Consider the following 16,200-nt stretch of genomic DNA (forward strand, 5'->3'; position numbering starts at 1 on the left):
AAGCCTATATGTATGAATATCAGATTTGTAACTCGAAGGAATGAGGAAAAACTGAAAATGCGATCATACTACCAAACCCATGAGCCCCTTAGTCTCACTGGTAAAACTTCAGCTTGGGATAAAGCTTAGCGAGTCGCTGCCATCAACTTGAACTTCAGAAAACGGGAATCAGGAATGATGTCAAGTCTGGATTTTGTCTGCTTTTTCTGGATTCACGTGGGAGACACGGAGCATTTGAGGATGCAGCAGAAGAGCGACTGCGTGTTAAAAGTGAAGAGTGTATATGTGCAGATTCATGTGTGTTGTGATCTTGTGGTTGTTTTGAGGTTTTGTACTGTTTAGGTTTGCACACCTGTCACTGACCAGGTCCAAAGACCCCTATTGGCCCTCAACACACACACACACACACACACATGCAAACACACACTCACCCACCCCTGCATACCGGATGGCCAGATTACAGGGCATGGGGAAACCATCTGCAGCTGAGACTCAATTACATACAAACATCGGCATTCTGCTGGCCTTTACTGGGAGAAGACTGTTTACTTCAGGTCACCACACTCTCACACACACTTTAAACATGGGGAGCTGACTGCTACAGGAAACCTTGTTGCTTTGCTGAATGAAACAATCTAAATGTGGAACGAAGTGAAAGCTTCACTGTTCAGACTGTCAGCCCGTACTTGTTTTTTTTGTATCCACGTGGATATTTAGGAAAATCTGAATGGTAATGATTTACTGAAAGCTCACGAGCACATTTCGAGGTGGTTTGAAATGAGATTCAGTTCCGATTCCTGCGGACGGTATCAGTGAGGTCACTGGCAGCTCAATAAAGATTTCATAAAGTGAGACGCCCGCTAACTTAAAGTCAAGAGAAGTAGCAGTGCTGAGGATAGTCTTGCTGCTACTAGCAGAGGGCTGTGGTAGAGAGAAAGTCACGGGACAAATTTTGAAAGCAAGTCTGTTCTGTCAAAGCTAAAGGGGTAAAACGGTACCAGAAGCGTAGCTGAGGCCTTTGTATATACAAACACAAGTATTTTGACAAACAGCAGGAGATAATTGTCAGATATAGAACCAGTTAGTCAGTCCTGCGTTATCTGCCGATCTGTGTGAAGTTTAATTGCAAAATAAAGTCGTCTCTGGTCAACCACAGGAGTTTCAAACCGTTTGTCCCATCACGCCCCTGGTTGTTTTTAACACCTGTCTAATTGGCTCCTGCCTCTTTCCTCCTTCCTCTGTCTCTTTCTCGGTCTTTCATCTCTCAGGGTCTGACCATGAAGACCAACTACCAGTTGCCATACGCTCACCCAGACATGGGCACCTCCAGCTACTTCTCATACAACATGGCAGCTCTGGCCTCCATGAGCAACCAGCAGCTGGAGGTAAGTAATGAGCTCCACATGCCCCTCTCCTGCCTCACACGCCTCCCTCTCCTTCCCCCCACGGCATGGCGCCCCACATTCCTCAGACCCCACTTCTAATTGTGACAACAGTCTAGCAGCGAATCTGCCCTCTCCTCCACCTAACATTTCATAATTCTCCCTGTCTGGGGCAGCAGCTATTAATACACAGCGGCGGAGGGGCAGGACAGGCTTTTCAAGAGCCTGTTTGTGCGTTTTGACAAGAGAGATTTAAGAGTTTAAGAGCATGCCTTCTTGTGAACTTTACATTTTAGAGCTGATGTTGGAAGGCCAAAGTTTTCAGAAAGGTTCCTTGCATCCTCATGTCCAGCTCACTCACAGCAGGATTAGCACTGATGTGGATTTATGTTTCTCGACTCCTGATTAATGGAAATGTAGTATTTAGACTGCTTTTGATTTATTTATTTATTCTGCGTGTGTTCATCCCCTCCATCATCAGCTCATCTCTAACATGTGGTGCTGGTTAGTCAGTTGCTGCTCTTTTCGTTGGTAGTTGCTGGAGATGGTGAGACCGAACAAAAACAGTTAATATGCAGGTTGTAAAAACTTAATTGTGAGCTTACCATGTGGGAATGATTTACTTTCGGTTTGACACTGACTGATGCCTGTTTACTTCTTTCGCGCCATGTTGATTTAAGGCTAAGTGAATGCGGGTTTAGAATCGTCCATTTGCAGCATAAAGGAATACTTAAAGTACTGTCTCCATCACTTTATGTCCAGAGTCATGGACTCACTGCTGATGGAGAATATGAGGACAAACTCAACTTTGTCATGTTGAAAGTTTCACGTCTTTCTTTTTCTTTTTTTTTCTTTTTTTGTGCAGGACCTCATAAACCAGGGACGGCAGAAGGTAATTGAAGCAACAAATGCTTTGAAAGCTTTATCTCGGGAGACACTGGAGGATACGATTGCCAGAGTGGTGAGTGTCCAAAGATTAAGCAGCTAAATCTTTATGGAATGACTGTAGTTGATTAATCCTCTCGCAGCACAAAGTGTTTACCAAAAAGCAGTGGCCTGCCATGATGGTTGATGTGTGAGCTGCCGCCTTTCCCCACAGTGGAAGGAGAACCCCTCCCTCACAGAGAGCCAGGTCCAGTCTTTGGCTTTGGCGCACCAAGCCAACGTGGAGATGGAGCTGAAGCGGCGAGAAACCATTTACAGGGATGTTCTGACCAGGCAGCAAACGGTGAGATCTGCTCCGCGAACACGTTGTCCTGCATGACATTTTCATCTGCTCGAGCCGTACAAGCAAAGCGGGTGAACTGGAGGACGGAAGCAGCAGTGTGTACAGAAAGTTCATAACATGAAACTGCTGAAGAAATAATGGAGAAAGGGCTTTTCTTAACCTGACTGTTGTAGTGTGCACAAACCGTAAACCTTTTCTCAGCATTAATGGCTGGTCAGAATACAGTTTAGATTTTTTGGGGGGCATGTTCTTTGGGAGTAAAAAGTGTCTCTGTGTGCGTTTCTCTGCCCAGCTGATGATGTTCGTGCAGAAGCTGATCACAAACAGGAAGGTTCAGGAGCAGCAGATGGCCTTGGCCAACCAGGCCACTTACCTGAACCAGTTGGCCCTGCAGAACGGCATGATGGGAGGCGGCGGGCTCAGCCAGATGGACCTGCTTGGTATTTACCAGCAGCTCCACGGTATGAGCACACATCAAAACATGGGAAAGAATCCAGGCCCTTCAAAGGGCCTGTAGGTCAGGTGGACTCTTGTCTCGTCCCCAACTCTACTTTCTGGCTCCCAGCGGCCCCAGTTCTCTGTAACAAACGCACTGTGAGACCTCTCAGAGCTCCAAACCTACCTGTGCACCAAGGTGATGGGGTGGTAGTTTTGAGACGAGGATGCTGTCCACTGGGTCCTCAGTTTGGATAGACTGTCAGGGTTGTTCTCTGTGATCACTAAGAGACAGTGGACTATAATGTATAAATGACTGTGTGAAGGCTCTGTTCAGAATTCTCAGCAGAAAAAAATGTAAATACCGCCTTAATGTTATTCAAGTTCTATATCTTCAATTTTTTTTTTCCTGTATTTAAAGATAAACAAGTTATACCCTCAATGCTTTTAAGCATTGTATTATTTTCCCCTTCAAAAAGGGTTTCCTCATTATTTAAACTCAGTTTTTATACTCTTTTAAATGCCTAACAACATCCGAGTGGGACCAGAATCATTGGTGACAGGACTCAATGACATATAGCTCTCTATCATCGTTATTATTAGCCTCACAAGATTCCCTGATAATTAATCTGGCAAGCAGACAGCTGTTGGTGCTGCAAAGTCCTGTCTGGTGTCAAGAGGTAGAGAAAACTGCTGAATTCGACAAAAAAAATAGATGAAAAAAAAAAAGTGTTTTATTGCCTTACATTGATTTCCTTGGAGAAAAAAAAAAAGAAAAAAAAATAAGATCTGTAAAGATTTGAGATTTGTTGAGAATCTTTTCTAATATGCTTTTAAGTGTTTACATTAGTTGTTGCTGAACATGATATTGGAATGCTTGTGTTGTTCAAAAACTGCCTGCCGGTTCCTAGACCCTTTTTTTTTTGTTGTTTTTGTTTTGTAACATCATTGTCATTGTTACGTGTTGTCTAGCATAGCAACTGTGCATTCCTGTTCATTGTTTATGTTCCACTTGTGTTGATCCCCATTCTGGGTGAGTGGCCTGGGTCTCGCAAAGCACAGCCGGTTCAGCTGGGTGTCACAGGGCTCAAAACCCGACTCTGTACCTGTCTCTGAAAGTCTAAAATATCAGTTTCAAGATGGAGCTGACAGGGGGAGTTAAAAGACTGGATTTCTTATTATCCACGGCTGATTTTTTGCCTGGTGCTTTGTGAGTAATGCTCTCCTGGACGCTGTAGTCTCACCAGGCAGGCCCCCAGACTACTTGTATTCTACTTTGGCACATTCTTGCTTCTAAACGCTTAAACTGGTGTAGCTGTTAAACGAGAGGAATACGGACATTTCTCACAAAGAGACGCCTGTTGACTCCTGTGTTTGCACAAGGTGTATTTCATAAATGTAGAGACAGTTTTTTTTTTGCCCTCCTCTAAGAATGTTCTTACTTTAGCAAATACACCACCATGTTTTGCCATGACTGATCTGCTACTATCTTGATAAGTATTTAATATAACATTTAATAAAGTGACCAAAAGAATCAGCAGCCTGTGTGTCTGAGTTGTTTTTCATGCTTGCCGATGAGTTCTCGTGTTCTAATATGAGATATTTGTCGCTTGGTGAGCATTTGTTCCCCCTCGTTGGCTCCTACGATGTTTTTAGATCCTGCGTTTGAAATTACTTGGATTTTATTCCACTTTATAACCCGTGCCTCTTCTTTTTGGTTAACTTGCTTAACAAAGCAACATAATGTCTGCCCGTTAGCTGGTGTGGTGAAGAATGAGCAGCTGGCCTGCTCTCTGCCATTTCCCATAAATTAGCTGAAGGGGAGCGGAAATTTATTTTAAGACAAACGGTGACGGGAAAACCAAGTTTTTTGAAGATCGAAGCATGTCGACTTGTGCTGGTGCGTATTATCGAACTATAAATAAGCATTTCTGTAGAACAGCTGATGCGTCCTGATGCAGTGTCCCTGTATTTGGCGCTCGCAGCACTAAGTGCCTTTTGTCCCACTCCTTTCCATCTTTCATCTATTTTTCCCTCTCCCGGTATTGTTTTCATTTCTGAGACTGCCAGGATTTTCCCCTGCATGTCTTTGACTTTTCCATTCCCTCCCCCCCAGGGGAGCTTGCTCTCGCAGCGTACAGATATCTGCCAGTGGAGAAACATTACAACTATTGCAGATGTTGAAATGTTGATCCCATCCCCTCCTAGCCCCAGATTACCAGCACCCCAGGTCTGTGGCACATCCCCACTGGTTCCCGATGCAGCAGGCAGCTGTTTCTGTCCATTGAAAAGACCCGCTGTAGCCTGCACCGTAGAGTCTGTGAGGCCCCTGCAGTGGACAACCAATCACTGCCCTTAATCCATACTAATGTGTAAAGCCAATTATAAGTTGGGATCCAGTTGCATAAGGAATCTGATTTTGTACGGTGGATGTAGGCCTTGACTAAGACCTTATGGAGACAGAGAGAGACTGTGCACGCTACTTTATAATATGACCCTTACTTGCTAAGGGGTTTATGAGGGCAAATTGGAAGGAGATTGTGCGAGTTATCTTCTCTGGGAAAGAATCTGCGGCGTGTTTCTACCTCGTTTTCTTCCTTCTGAACAACCTGACAAAATGCAACATGGTTAAAGCTTTTAAAAGCATTTACTTTGACATACTAAATCAATGTTCAACATGTTTTAGACCAACCAGCTGGCACACATTGGCAGAAAACAAAGAGAAACACATGCGACTGTTCACATATATCTGGCTTTAATTGGTACATCACACTTTAATCCAAGCAAAAATGGTCTCTCACAATGAATTCTGGGTAGCGGGACAATTTTATTGTCATGTTCGTTGCAGTTCTTCATTTTTCTTTTTTTGTTTGTTTGGGGGTTTTTTTTGGCCTCATTTCAGTAGAATCTGCGGTCCATATAACTTCAAGTTCATTACAAAATAAAGTCTTTGCAATAAATAAATATATAGATTTACATTTATACTTTATATGTAGAAAATAAATATATCGTACATCTCATAAATAGGAACACCCATATGTACACCTCAGATGCTTGCTCTGTTTTTCTTTTTTTTTTTTTTTTAATAATGTTCCCGACACTCTGAACATTACAAGTCACCTTCCTTTAACACATCTTATCAGTCATTCTTTGCGACCACAGTCAGAGAAGTGCTTTCGTCCCGAGCTTGCTCGTACGTTTTTAATAGAACTCCTGACATTTCGTTTCTCGATAATTCATTTAAATGTCGTGAGTGTGACGTTTAGGGTCAGACCAGCTTGCAGCTGGAACTCCGGATATGCAGTAAGTGCTTCATCAAACCTACGGTCATCACAAAGATGTCCCCCCCCTTCTCTCGTCTTTGACTTTGAAGGAAAGTTGAAGCGACTCCAGTTCGACTTGTTCCGGCCTGGCTCTGCTGTCTCTGACAATCTCAACCTCCCAGCTAACATGTAGCACACGGATTGTGCATTTTTGACCCTGACCTTCTATCACTGCGAGGAATGTGCTCTCTGTTACATTTAATGTTACCAGAAACGATCTTTTTTTTTTTTAAATTTGTTTTTTTTTTCTAGTTCTACCAGCTTAGAGCTGCTCAGAAAACATCACAAAGAGCCACCACTCCACGTGCCGTTGCATGTCGCTTCAGAATCTACATGGAAATAAACATGGCATCTGATCTGATTCTCCTGATCGACCCACAGCTGGGCAGTCGTGAGGACTTCCTTCGTCCACAGTGGTTTCGCAAGAAAGCTCCCCCCCCCCCCCCCCCCCCCCACCCCTGGCTGAGGCCACAAACCCGCTGCCGAAGCAAATGAGACCCATCCAGGAACAAGCATAATGTTTATGTCACTGTCACATGCGCGCACACAGTGACCTCAGGGGGAGCTGAGGGTAAACTGTTCTGCGCCGGGTCCAGAATATCCGCAACACCCCCCTGCTCCTCCTGCTCCTCTTTGTTTATGTCTGTTCCTCCGAATGTAGCCAGCTCTCCCAGCGTAAGCACCGGTCACCTGTACTGGAATACGTCCCTGTATGCCTGCGGGATCTTTTCGATCTCCACCGGCCTGGGTAAGAAGTGGGTGAGTTTCTGGTGCTTTTTAGTCCTGCCACCCTCCCTGGGCGAGCCGTCCTTGTTTAAAGCCACGTAGTAGAAGCGCTCTGTGTCCGTGTGCTTGTACAGAGTTGAAGCGTAGGTGTTGTACCAGTTCTCCTCAAACTGCTCCCTGAACACGCATTCTTGTGTCAGCTTCTTCTGCAAGAAACAAAAGAAGAGTCAACAACGGAGACGAGAGAAAAGCGGCAGCAAAACGAGCCGCAAAACGCAGCCAGGTTTGAAGGCAGTGCGGTTTCCACTCCTCCTGATGAGTTTAGGGCTGTCATTAACTATTCTCCACCGTAATGAAAAGCTGAAATGAAGCAGCAGAAACTCACTTAGGCAGGTGCTCATTATGAAAAAAGAAGGGGGAAGTCATTACGTGCGGCTTTTCACTTTACGCTCCACACTCACTCCTCAGACCTGCTGACCTCTCGTTGTACATGGAGAATTATTTTCCCGCCGTGTGATGCAACAAGGCCTACAGTTGTCTCACTGTTTCACACACACACACACACGCACACAGCAGCTCTCAAAGCCTCAGCATGAGCGATGGCTGCGAGTTTAGCAGGTGAGAGCGCACGTATAAGAACAACGAGACACATCAGCATTGGTGCTGAGCCCGGTCAAGTGTAAGGGCCTCACTAAGAGCCAAAATGTGAAGCGCTGTCTCCTGTTCTACCTCTTGGTCACTGTTTCTCTTGTGTTTTTGTGTCAGGAGACAACCACACAACAAGATAAATGTTTGCATGTGTCAGTCTTCACCTTCAAGACACTTTACACCTCTGTTAAGTGTGTGTGCAAGAGCGCTTTGTTTGATTCCAGCAACAATTTTGATGATTGGCTGTCAGGCTCCGCTTGGCTGCGGCTTTGTGGGGAAGCTGTTGTCTGTAAATACAGCCCAGGGGGCACATGACTGGGCCAGATCCATCCTAAAACACACACACACACACACAAGAACCTCATCGGATCAAAAGCCTGTCAAGGTCTGGTGGTTGTGGGACGGAAGCAACCTCTCTACCTGTTTTCCATCCCCCTTCTCCACCTCCTGGCCTCTCAGATTCAGACAGACATGTCTACATCGCTCCCTCTGTCAGTCAGGTGACTCAGTCAGGTGTGCAATTACCCCTCCCCAACAACCCCAAATCACTGCCTCCCACCATCACCCACCCCCTCATCTCAGGGTCAGAGCTCCAGGATGCCAGACTCTGATAGCGTGCAGTAACAATATCTGCACTTTCAACATAATGGCCTGCCTAAAAGTCGCCTCTGTTCAAAATGTTCCCAGCCTGAGCCCCTGAGAGGCCCCCAGGTAATGCCCTGGGACACCTGATACAGGCTTGCCCTCACATACTTCCCCTTCATTGTCTTTATCGCTTCCCTTTCCTATCGCTCCGTCTCCAGGTACCTAACACATGTGTGAGAAAAGTCGGTCAAGACGTTTTAAAGAAAAAAAAAAACTTTTTTGGGGTCCAAACTTGAGGGCAGAGAGAGACGGAACCTTAACCGAATTCAGCCACGGCTCAACTCCAACCCCTTTTTGTGAAAATATGTAAATATCCCTGCATATCTCAAAACTAAATGACATCAGCTTTCTGTCTGAAAGCTGCTTTTCCTTGAATCCCCGCAGATAAAAAAATATGAGCATGAAGAATAAGAAACACACACTTGTTTAGTCTTGCTGTGGTTTTCCCACCTGCCACATATGAGAACCAAGATAACAAACTTTTCCAATAGCCCGGCTCTGCCTTAATTTTGCAAAAAAAACCAACAAATGTAAGAAAGAAAGTTACACTTGTGCAAACGACGACAAGATTCTGTATGCTTTAAAGGAAGCCGTGAGTGTCAGACGTGATGCGAAAAAGACCCTGACCTGCATCGTGGGGGTGGGGCTGAAAACGAAAGGAGGGTTTGTTTGGTTTTGTTGTTTGACTCACCGACCCATAGAGCTCTCCTTTTTCATTCATGCCGAGGTAAAGTCCAGCATCCACCCCTCTGATGCTGACCAGTCCCACTGCCACGCTGATGAACTCCAGGATACCTGAGGTCAAACACACACACACACTGATCAGGAAAGCCCACAAACACACTGTGAACACCCCTGAGGAAACAGCCTGCACTTCAGCCACAGGTGACCTCCACTTGGACATAAGTTGACCTCAGTTATTATCACTTAAGCGTTGATTCTGCTCTGAAATTGGTTCGTTATCCAGTGTCAACGAAATCCTCAGAAACAACCCACCATCTTTATGGTACTCCATACTGAAAATGGCTTTTTAAACGCCACCATAGATGACTCATGCTGTCACAGACTTGCCCCGCTGTAGCTTTCCTTTTACTCCCACCTATGAGCAACATTAATCACTCTGGTCTATCATAATGGCTTGAGGTTGTCCATAAAGTCTGGGAGTTCCCCTCTGGCTACTTGCACAGCTTGAGAAGACACTTTAATGAAGTCGAGATGTGGGTAACTTGTTTTCTGACTTACAGGAAGCTACAGCAAAGCGAGCATCTACTTCAAAGGCAGGGAAACAACTGGTAAAATTAAAAGCCACTGGCTGTTGTGATGCAGAGGTTAGTCAGAGACGATCCAGCTGGCTGCGCTGACACACGGAGGCCAGCTTGCAGCCACCTGGTCTCCATCTCCCCGACTTCATCGAATGGCAGAGAAGATCCCTCTAATTTATTTGTGGGGTGAAGAGTGTGTATCGTATCCCTCTAATCAAAGCCACGTCTTGCTTGCCGCTCTGACAAAGACCTTGCATTTTTTCAGACTAAGTGAAGCCAGAGACAATCACGCGGACCACCCATCTCTGTAAACTGACTTGGTTTGGGTTGGAGTATGAGAACTAAATCATCTCTGCATACCGCAGTGGTCACGCTTTACCATTATAATTATCATCATTAGTATTATTATTATTATTTTACTTATTCTATATTTCCCGCTGGGCGCGAACCAGCCGGCCTGCACCTGTGACGTGACTAGGTGGCGCGAGACGTGAGCTCATCTGCCCTCTGACCTCGCTTGTTTAGCTTTTCGTTCTCCCACGACTCGGGGCTTTTTCACCGGTGACATTTTTACGCGTCGTCCCAGGGGAAGCACAACTGTGGCTCCGTGATAACCTAATAAACGACTACTTTCGAATAAACTTTGAACAGTTTTCAGACGTGCGCGAGCGGTAGTGCGAGCTTATTGCCCTGGCCACCAAACGCGCACGCGCCGCTTGTTTGCGGTCGGAGAGACACCTGTGCCCCGAGCGCACAGGGGATTGCGAGAAAAAGGTGCGCGAGGTGACAGTGACGCACGAATTAGTTCACTGGGGATGCGCGGGAGGAAAAAGCCTTTTACAAAAATGTACTTTTCCCAAAACTTTTTGTGTATTGCCGCAAAAATTAGCTTTTTTGATACACGTTTTGTTAAACCAACATCATAAATTCTTGATCAATTGATTAGCTACTGCCAATTCCTCGTGATAACGACAGCTCAGCCACTTTCATTTACACTTTACCATAAAAAAACGTGTACAATCATCACAAAAGTTCCCATGCAAACAAACGAAAGAATAAAGCTCACCAAATCTGCTGTGGTCCTGTCTTGTTCCGTGCACAGTGCCGTTGGGGAATATTTCAAGTTGAAAGCCGGTCCTGCAGTAGAGCTGCCGCCGCCTCAGGATGCCTTTGAGGTGCCCAAAATCCGTCGGCGACCCCCGCTGCAGCCTGCCTTCAATCTGCCCCAGCCGCTCGTTCAGCCCCACTGGAGACTCTGGCAAGGGCATATTCCCCAGTGCAGGTAAGCTTTGTAAATCCAAGTCGAGCGTCCCCAGAAAGCTCCCGACCTCTGCCATTGTGTGCACAGCTGTCAAATTAAGCGAAGGCATTTAAGATGTATATAAAGTGAGTTAAGGAGGGAGAAAAGTTTACACAAGTCCGGTCCATGCACGCAAAAAACTTGCGTCCCCAGCCCACCGAGCTCCTCCAAAAGTCAGTGGAGTCCTCTCAGTTTATTGATAGTCCTTTGCTGTAATCATGAGTTTGATATCTGTGTTTATCAAATGGAAAGACTCTATTATATACATACTCCCCACGCATTCTCACATTGGATATTCAGACACAAGCCACGCCTGGCTGGCATCCCTTCTTACGCGCATCAGTTTGCTTTAGTTAATGTGCGCTTTCAGTCCAACTTCTACAGCTGACTTTGACGCTTTGTAGGAATCTAAGTCTCTGCTCTCTCGGAAAAGGGGATATAGCCTATCATCCGATCACATAAATCCGAATCCAGAAGTATCTTCGCAAAACTGCTGCGCTCCTGTTTGCGGTTTGAGGCTGTCTGTTAAAGGCGCACCGCCTATCCAAAGGCAGGAAACTCTGGCAACAGGTTGCGGTGCAGATGCAAAAGTGAAGACCATCATTGTTAAAACGCGTATGGCAGCTGACACAAAGCCGAGAAACTACAGCTAACTAACCCTAATTGTAGCTACTTTTACCACAAAGACAATCCACTCTGTACACTGGCTGTTTTTTGGGTCACACCACAGAGTCCGGGAAAGAAGTAGAGAGGAAAACCGCAAAGCAGCATTTACCCCAACAAGAATATCAAAATAACCTGTGCACTCTCTCAGAGTAATCCAACCTCCTGCACAAGATTCAGGGCCAACCACTGCAGTTGGACCTTGTCATGAGAGCATTTTCTCCACCTCCTTGTTGGAAGCAGGTGCTTCCTTACCCCTCTGCTCAGCATTTGCAGTTAGCTCCAGCAGACCAGCAGCTTAACATCTTTTGGGGGGGTTGGGGGTGGGGGGGGGGGGGGGGGGGGGTAGTAGGACATCTAAATGATGATGATCTGTAACATCCAATCCCACTGGTGCATAGATACATGGGTATTTGGACTCATCACAGATAGCTGCAAGTGTTTTTTAACTTTCCCAACATAAAGCTTTTACTCACATTAGCATTTCATTTCACATGAGCTAAATGAGAAGGCAGCCGCGTGAAGTATGAGTATAGGCACCTTGTGCTGAGAGAAATGGAGGATAGAAATGAAGCCGGTACATTAACTTTAATAAAAAAAGAAAAAAGAAAACTAATAGCAAATGCGCTCACTGAGTTGGGGCTGCTGAAAAACATTCAGGTATGTTTTTCAGCTGAGGGTCGTGTGGCAGTTAAAGGCCCTGCCTTCAAAGTAGTAGAAAAATATGTGACATGTAAAAAAAGTGGTACATTTCTAGATTAATGGTGCAAAATTTGGCTTCCTTTCTGTAGTTTACAAATACATTTTTTCCAATAAAAAAACCCAAACAAATCAGAAATGTATCAAATAACAGCAGCCATCAAATAAAACCTGTGGAGTGAAAGTATATTATGTGATCTGTGCCATCATGCACATGAAAGACAACTCAGAGAAAAAAAAAAACCCACAATGAGAGTATTGACTAATAATTTATGACTGAATGGGGATTTTTGCACTTCTTCTGTTCACAATGGGACAACAGGTCCCAACTTGTGGCTGTGAGGGGAAAAAAAAGGAAAGAAAAGAAAAGAAAAACACAGCTGTTTTAGTGAGGACTTTATTTCTGTGTGAAGATGGAAATGAAAACAAACTCCAGGAGTGTTTTAATTAGTTCACTGTTCCTGAGATATCAGTGACAGCAGGTTGGGTGGAAGGGGGAGGAGGGCGTGATTACATCAATAACACCATTTAACTATTAGGCGTGTTATTTTAGACCTCCTTCAAGTTGTTTTCAGAAACCCCCGGCCTGCGGGGGGGGGGGGGGTTCTCACCTCAGAGCTGCTCATCGCCGCTGCTTCCCTGTAGAGAATTGGGATTTATGACAGTGTCTTGCTCCCAGTGAATGGTGATAAATAGTGTGTTTAAGTGTGTGTGTGATTGTTTTGATGTCACTGTCAGGCTTTAGATGAATTTCTTGACTTCTTGTTTAGGGCTAATTTATCAACTTTTGTGGTAGCGGCGCTATCCATTTTGAAGCAGATGTTGGTGGCTTTGAGAGTCCCTCAGAGTGGAATACACCATGATGGACCTTCCAAAGCATGCAGGCCTTTTTCACTGCTACTAATTATGCCACTATAAATCTTATGGGTGTGTCACGGCTGCATTGAAGTCAGAGGAGGGACGGTGGCTTTCAGCTGGTGCTGGATATGAAAGGTGGTGGGGGTGATGAATACCCATGGGCCTCCGCTTGATGAATTGGGCAAGGGGTTGACGAGGAGTCACTGATGGTCAGGCTTTGTGCGAAAAGACACCGGGGCCCTCGCTGCTGTGGAGGATGAAAGGAGGATTCGTCTCAGCTGAAGACTGGAAGGATTAAAGAAAAGAGAGAAGCGGGGGAAGAAAGAGATTGAGCAAGAGAAACAGAGTATCAGAAAATGTAAAGGAAACACCCTGTCCTCCTTTCTTCCTTCTGACTGTTGCTCACTGTCCATCCACTCCACACAAAACTGAAATCCATCTTGCACTAGAATAAAGATCTCATGGTGCTAAAGTTTGATTTCTTTGTTATCTTGGTAGCTATTAGAGCTACATCTGTTGCTGGTCAGTCATATTTTATAGTTGACATGGCAGATTTATGGCTGCAGATTCAAAAAAAAAAAAGAAAAGAAATGCAGAGTTAAAATGTTCCCATATGCTGAGAACCTGCAGAGGATATAGAAATGAAGATAATGACCTCAAGTGTATGACCAAAGCTTTGAAGTCGCTCTCCTGTGAGTCACTGCGAGCAAGCTGAAATTGAAAATGAAGTTACACTTTTGCACTGGGATCTGGGGGCTAATAAGTGCCTCTCCTGTTTATTTGGATTAGACAAACTTCACATGTCCACCTCAGAGGGGTGAACAAAGTCCCGATTGGACAAAATACAGCCGGTACAGACTGATTTTAATTCAATTATGAAGCTTGCAGGAGGTGCTCAACTGTATTTTGCAGAGTCACGGTTGAGTTAAAAAACTGCCACAACAAATTGGGAAATACGCTCTCCTGCCAATATTTGGGGATGGATGCAGCCTTCATTTCTGCCCTGCAACTGTGAAGCAGCAGCTGGAGAGCAGCTTCAATCATAACATTCAATCGTTTCTTTAAAACAAAAATCCTCGTTCGGTTATTCCCACGTCTTCTGTTTCTACATCTCTGAAGGAACAGACCCAAAATACTGCATGTATCAAAAGGTGCATTTTCTGTAGTACCTGAGGTAGATCCAGCGCCAATAAAATCTTGGCAGCTCCTTTTTGATTTGGCTTGTGAAGCCATACTCAACTCCAAACAGGAAATGATAAGAAAATGTTCTGTAAATGAAAAAAAATGAAGTGTTTAAATGCTTATCACTTCCTGAGCCCACAGATAGACAAGTCTTGGAAGAGAGCTACAAATGTCATAGACTCCTCCACTTGATAGACTTCTATTTAGTAAGTAAAGCGTACCTCTCTGTCAGGACCTGTTTATCTGTTTATAGTGATGATTTATATTAGAGGGCTTCCTATTAACACCAAAACTAAGTCTCAAAACTTTGAGTTTGAATGTTCAAGCAAATATTTTTCTTGTCTTCAAGATATTTTAGTTTTTTGTCATTATCATGGAATCAAAATTAGGACTTGGTTCCAATCAGAATCAATAACAAGAATTGGAACCTAAATAGGAATCGAGAATATTCAGATGATTTCTAACACTGTTTTTTTTTTATGTTTTTTGGTAAACTTGAATAAAGAATAAAGTCTAACAAAGATCTTGACTTCAGTTATTATCACTGGGTCGAACAAAAAGTCTTAAATACCTCAATGACTGGCTGAATTTTCCAATTTTGTACATGTAGCTTGGGCTTTATTTATTCTAACTTATTTTGTATTCCATCTTCATTTTTAGGTGCAGTGACCCAGGATGCCTGTGGCGGGATGCTGTGGATTTGTCAGTAGGCTGTGCCGCTTGCCTCTCTTTATGATCTTTTCTAAAAAGTTCCAGAATTCCCACAGAGCCTGATCTCCTTACTGGCTATAGCAGAATCATTTAAAGCCCCCTCTTTCTTGTGTTGAATGCCCAGTTTAGAAGAAGACCTCCTGCATCTCCTGTTGGCTCACACACGATCATCGGATCTGGGATCAGGTTCCTCGAACCCCTCTTAACCTAAGCTGAAAGATGGCATGAAAAAAAGAAAGAAAAAGAACCCCCCGACTGACTCAGTGTCAGCGGCTACCACCCGGTTAATAAGTCCACTAAAGGGGTCAGACACCCCCCCCCCCCACCCCCCCAAGGTCTGCCTGCTAGCAGAGCCGCACGACAACGCGTAAAGACTGTTTGCTGCAGAGCAGAGCTGCAAACTCCCAGAGAGAGGGAGGATATCATCTGTTCTTATTTTACCTTTTGTCAAGCAGCATGTGGAAAATGATCTTCACTGTGAGTTATTTGCAGAGCTGGATTCCATGTTATTTCATTCCCTAGCAGAGACATAACAGAGAGGGTCTCCTCTTTCACGCAGGTGGTCCTTCGGCCTTGTTCAAGGGCGCTGTGTGCGCTGGGGCAGGGTTGGGAGGGAGGGTGCGTGGGGAGACACAGACAGATGCATGCGAATTTAGGTAATGGTGTAACATTTCAGCGCCTGCTTTCCTTGGCCACTCCATGTAAAGATAGTGTTAATTAATTTGTTTGCTTTGCTTTCAAGCACTAACGAATGGAGCCCTCCAGGTTTTGAGAAGCCACTAGTGTGCAAGGAACAGGGTCTAAAACCAACATTTGTTGTACAAATTGCTTACATATGTTCATTGGAGAGGGAAAAAAAAGGATTCTTGTCATGACACCAACAGAGATGTCCTGTTATGTTTTCTTTTTCTACTTGAAGGGAAAACCATGGTAGGAATATTTCAACTTTGTCTCCAACATTTTGGTTTAGCAGTTAATTATCCGTACTCCAAACTTGCGGTTTTGCTCTTCTCATCAGACAGCTGACTGGAACACTAAAAGCTGTATTTCATGGTTTAAACTTTCTACTTTCATGGTTTTTGAGCTTTTTTCCGTCACGGTCCTTCGATGCTCTTTGACTTCATCACTGTAAAAGCCG

The 16,200-nt window shown here is 44.6% G+C and overlaps 2 protein-coding genes across 3 annotated transcripts in view; one reads left to right on the top strand and one right to left on the bottom strand.

Annotated features, from left to right (window-relative positions):
• atrx (ATRX chromatin remodeler) overlaps positions 1 to 4,585 on the top strand; it is a 33,041-nt gene extending 28,456 nt beyond the window's left edge. For both annotated transcript variants that reach the window (XM_072395895.1, XM_072395896.1), the window contains exons 31-34: positions 1,269 to 1,385; positions 2,248 to 2,343; positions 2,482 to 2,610; positions 2,903 to 4,585. In XM_072395895.1, coding sequence (XP_072251996.1) covers positions 1,269 to 1,385; positions 2,248 to 2,343; positions 2,482 to 2,610; positions 2,903 to 3,127 — 567 coding nt within the window. In that variant the 3' untranslated portion in view covers positions 3,128 to 4,585. The remainder of the gene's footprint in view (positions 1 to 1,268; positions 1,386 to 2,247; positions 2,344 to 2,481; positions 2,611 to 2,902) is intronic.
• A 2,246-nt stretch (positions 4,586 to 6,831) lies between these two features.
• Positions 6,832 to 11,822, bottom strand: fgf16 (fibroblast growth factor 16). Its single transcript, XM_072396448.1, has 3 exons — positions 10,716 to 11,822; positions 9,079 to 9,182; positions 6,832 to 7,300 (listed from the first exon to the last, which is right to left on the bottom strand). The coding sequence occupies exons 1-3, from the start codon at positions 11,017 to 11,019 to the stop codon at positions 7,055 to 7,057; spliced, it is 654 nt and encodes a 217-aa protein (XP_072252549.1). The 5' UTR covers positions 11,020 to 11,822; the 3' UTR covers positions 6,832 to 7,054.
• Between the last annotated feature and the right edge of the window lie 4,378 nt (positions 11,823 to 16,200).

The sequence above is a fragment of the Leuresthes tenuis genome, unplaced genomic scaffold (assembly GCF_036924035.1).
Source record: "Leuresthes tenuis unplaced genomic scaffold, fLeuTen1.0.hap1 SCAF_11, whole genome shotgun sequence".
Taxonomy (NCBI): Eukaryota; Metazoa; Chordata; class Actinopteri; order Atheriniformes; family Atherinopsidae; genus Leuresthes; species Leuresthes tenuis.

What these genes read in the sequence shown, in the direction of transcription:
- fgf16 (XM_072396448.1), bottom strand. Translation starts at nt 11,019, where the DNA reads ATGCCTTCGCTTAATTTGACAGCTGTGCACACAATGGCAGAGGTCGGG. An exon ending in ACAGGACCACAGCAGATTTG is followed by an intron (nt 9,183 to 10,715) that starts GTGAGCTTTATT and finishes GTTTGACCTCAG; the next exon opens with GTATCCTGGAGTTCATCAGC. An exon ending in AAGGAGAGCTCTATGGGTCG is followed by an intron (nt 7,301 to 9,078) that starts GTGAGTCAAACA and finishes TGTTTCTTGCAG; the next exon opens with AAGAAGCTGACACAAGAATG.